Genomic DNA, 3,309 nt, shown 5'->3' with positions numbered 1-3,309 from the left:
AGAAAATGACCATACAAGAGGGGAATTGTAGAATTATCCAATACAATTTTATGTATTTTTTTATAAAAAAACAAAAAGAAAAGCAGAAAAAGAAGACTTGTTCAACAATTGAATTGACCAACACAGTTTATAACTTTATAATTCAACTTGCGTAGCCTTCATATTCTCTCTCACACTCACAGCACGCGGTCCTCCATTTTAATACGCTTCTTATTTGCTTTGCATGAAACTTCGTATCATCATCATCATCTATCTATCTATATATATACATATATATATATATTATCCACATTAGTCATATATAAATAAAACCCCACTTCCCAAACACCTTTATATAGTCATTTTCTTAGCATAATATCCCAAAATCGAGACACAAAAACATTCATTCATATTATTTTTCTACAACAAACATGGCTACGGACAAGTGGCTCTTACTGAGCAGGTTAAGAACGGCGGTGAAGAAGGTGAGGGTTTTGATAAACTTCAACGTCCACCGGTGGCGGGTGGCGACCATGATCGGCCGCCGCTCTATGGCCTCCCAACACCGCTTCAGCTTCAACGACCGGCCGGGATTAATAGCGGCCTACGACGACGAAGAATCCGAAGAAGAAGAGGAAGAAAACAACTCCGGCGAGTGGTCCGAACAAGAGTATTATTCTGCAGTTGGGTCATCATCGTCTAATTCCAGATCATCATCAGGAGTATCGTTACCACTTCAGAGGACGACCAGTTACCCTAATAATTACTCGACGTCGACGCCTGATCGGGAAACTAGTTTTGATGTTGATCAGAGGGCTGAGATGTTTATCAACAACTTTCGCCGTCAGCTTCAGATGGAGAGGCAAGTTTCTTTGCAGATTCGGTACTCGAATAGGGCTAACAGGTTCAATTGGAGGAGCCCTTGATGACGATGACGATGACGATGATGATCGACGGTGGAGATTTGGTTTTGGTTCATCACGATCGTCATTTTATTAAATAACATTTTTATTAATATGGTTGGTTATTAATTAATTTTTTTGGTTTATATGGTCATGGAGAGTTTGTGCATTTTTTAAGAGCATTATTTCTCCATTTTGTGAATTATTTCAATACTTTATATATGGTTTGATTGGTTGGGTTTTGTTTGTTATAAACAAAAAAATGTAAATCAATTATACCAATATCAGATTCTTTCATTTCTTTTAGTTTCTTGTAAATAATTTTTTTTTATACTTGTTCAAAGCTAGCTGTTTGTTTTGTTATACTCTTGTATTATTAATTCTCCTTTGTACTTATTATAATATTGATTTGTTTTAATAAGTTTTCGTGCTGAGTAAGGAACTATATGTTTTTTTTTTGTTTGGAAAAAATAAAATAAAGAAAATAAATATATATGAGTTTGTCAAAATAAATTAAATCCAGTTGGAAATGTCGCATTAGAATATTTTTATTCTATTTTATTTTCACTTTCTGTCCCTTTTCTTGCTCAAGGGGTAATTGGGTTTGATGTTTGTAGAAAAAAGTATGGCATGAAATTATAATAATGTGATCAAGATGATACCAATAAATTGTGCTAATTAATTAAAAATTAATATAGTAATTAATCAATTAATTAAAGTCGCATGTGTGCATGTATGATTATCATTATAATGTGTTTTTTTAAATTAATAGGACCAAGTAGTTATTTTTAAAAACTTGACTGTTTAATTAGTAGTACTCTAGGCACTAATTAAAATGTCCTAAATTATATTTTAATTTCGATTTGCACATTATACAATAAAAATAAAAATAAAAATAAAATTATATTGCATTTGTTGAACAAATTTTTATGAGATAATTCCAATATTTATAATTGATGAGTCATGAGTGTTCTTTTTTTATTATGGGGACACCCCATGAATTCTACTTTCTCTTATTTTATTATTAATAAAATGATATAAAAAGAAATATGATTTCATCAAATTTTTTACGATATAATATGGAATTTTGAATGTCCCACATATTGGATTTAATAGAAAGATGAGCTAACCAAATAATTCAATATATATGTCATCATAGGCCTTTAAAATCACATCATTAAATAAGATTATTATTATTATTATTAGGGACCACTAATATATATTACATAATAATGTATATTTAATTTTAGTCACTAATAATATTTTTTAATGGACCAAACAATATTAAATTATGTAATGATTTGAAATTAGTTACAACAACATTTCATAATTTTTGTGTGTGATATATGAATGACCCAACCATTATTGTACTCATTATTATCAATATTTAATTATAGCCAATACACAAAAGAAACCAATATTAATATTATTTTGAATGGTTCGCAGAGAAAATATGAAAGTACTACAATTAAAATAATATCAATATCAATATGAAAACTCCAATAAATACAACTTTACATTTTGAAACGGGCTAACATAGTTTCATATACTTTATTATGTGTAGAGAGTTAATTAGTAAGAATAATTATAAATAATAAGTGGTGATTGTCATAGCTTATACTTTTTGTTCTAAGTTCGAATTCCTTCTTTCCTAATGCAATAATAATAATTATTATAAATAAATAAATAATAGTCTAATTAGGAATGGAATTTCAAAAATAAATAATTTTTAAAAAAATTATAGGACTGTTTGGTAACACTTAAAAAAATAGTTTTTATTTAATTAATTAGAAATTTGAAAAGTAAACATAAAATGTGTTTGATAACTCTATTTTTATTTATTATTTTTTTAAATTTTAAATAAAATTTATTAAATTTTGAAAATAAAAATTTTTCACTTTCAAATTTTTTTTAAACAATTTTCATTTTTTTCTACTCTCTTCAAATCAACACTTCATATTGTTAAACAAAAAATAAAAATAAAAATTATCAAACACGTTTATTATTTTTTATTTTTAAAAACAAAAAACAAAAATAATTACCAACCATATTTTTATTTTTTTTAAAAAAATATATATATTTTCATTTTCATATTTAAAAATTTAAATAACAAAAAATTTACCAAACGGGCCCTATGTTATTAGACCTCTCAATTTTTTTTCATTTTTAAATTCTAGTTCCTTAATTAAAATAAGTTTGTGGCTCCTTCACTGTAAAATCGATCGATAATTATTACTTAGTTGTGGAAGCATGAAATCAAGACAATACTACTTCATTTGAATGCATGTATTACTAAGTCTAAGAACACTTTTTTCTTTGAAAATTCAATTATATCGAATAAACGATGCATCTAATTGTTGAAGAGACTTATTAGAAGTTGTCAAATCAACATTTGATATTCTGAGTTTAAAAGTCGAACATCTAAAAA

The 3,309-nt window shown here is 27.0% G+C and overlaps 1 protein-coding gene across 1 annotated transcript; it reads left to right on the top strand.

The window, feature by feature from the left end:
* Positions 1-281: 281 nt before the first annotated feature.
* Positions 282-1,187, top strand: LOC133783114 (uncharacterized). The gene has a single exon (XM_062222652.1). The coding sequence runs from the start codon at positions 411-413 to the stop codon at positions 903-905; it is 495 nt and encodes a 164-aa protein (XP_062078636.1). The 5' UTR covers positions 282-410; the 3' UTR covers positions 906-1,187.
* The last annotated feature ends 2,122 nt before the right edge of the window (positions 1,188-3,309 follow it).

This window comes from Humulus lupulus, chromosome 6 (genome assembly GCF_963169125.1).
Source record: "Humulus lupulus chromosome 6, drHumLupu1.1, whole genome shotgun sequence".
Taxonomy (NCBI): Eukaryota; Viridiplantae; Streptophyta; class Magnoliopsida; order Rosales; family Cannabaceae; genus Humulus; species Humulus lupulus.
The sequence above is the reverse complement of the archived record's forward strand: the minus strand, read 5'-3'. Positions and strand labels throughout refer to the sequence as shown.

Excerpts from the sequence above, each read along its gene's own strand:
- LOC133783114 (XM_062222652.1), top strand. The coding sequence starts at position 411 with ATGGCTACGGACAAGTGGCTCTTACTGAGCAGGTTAAGAACGGCGGTG.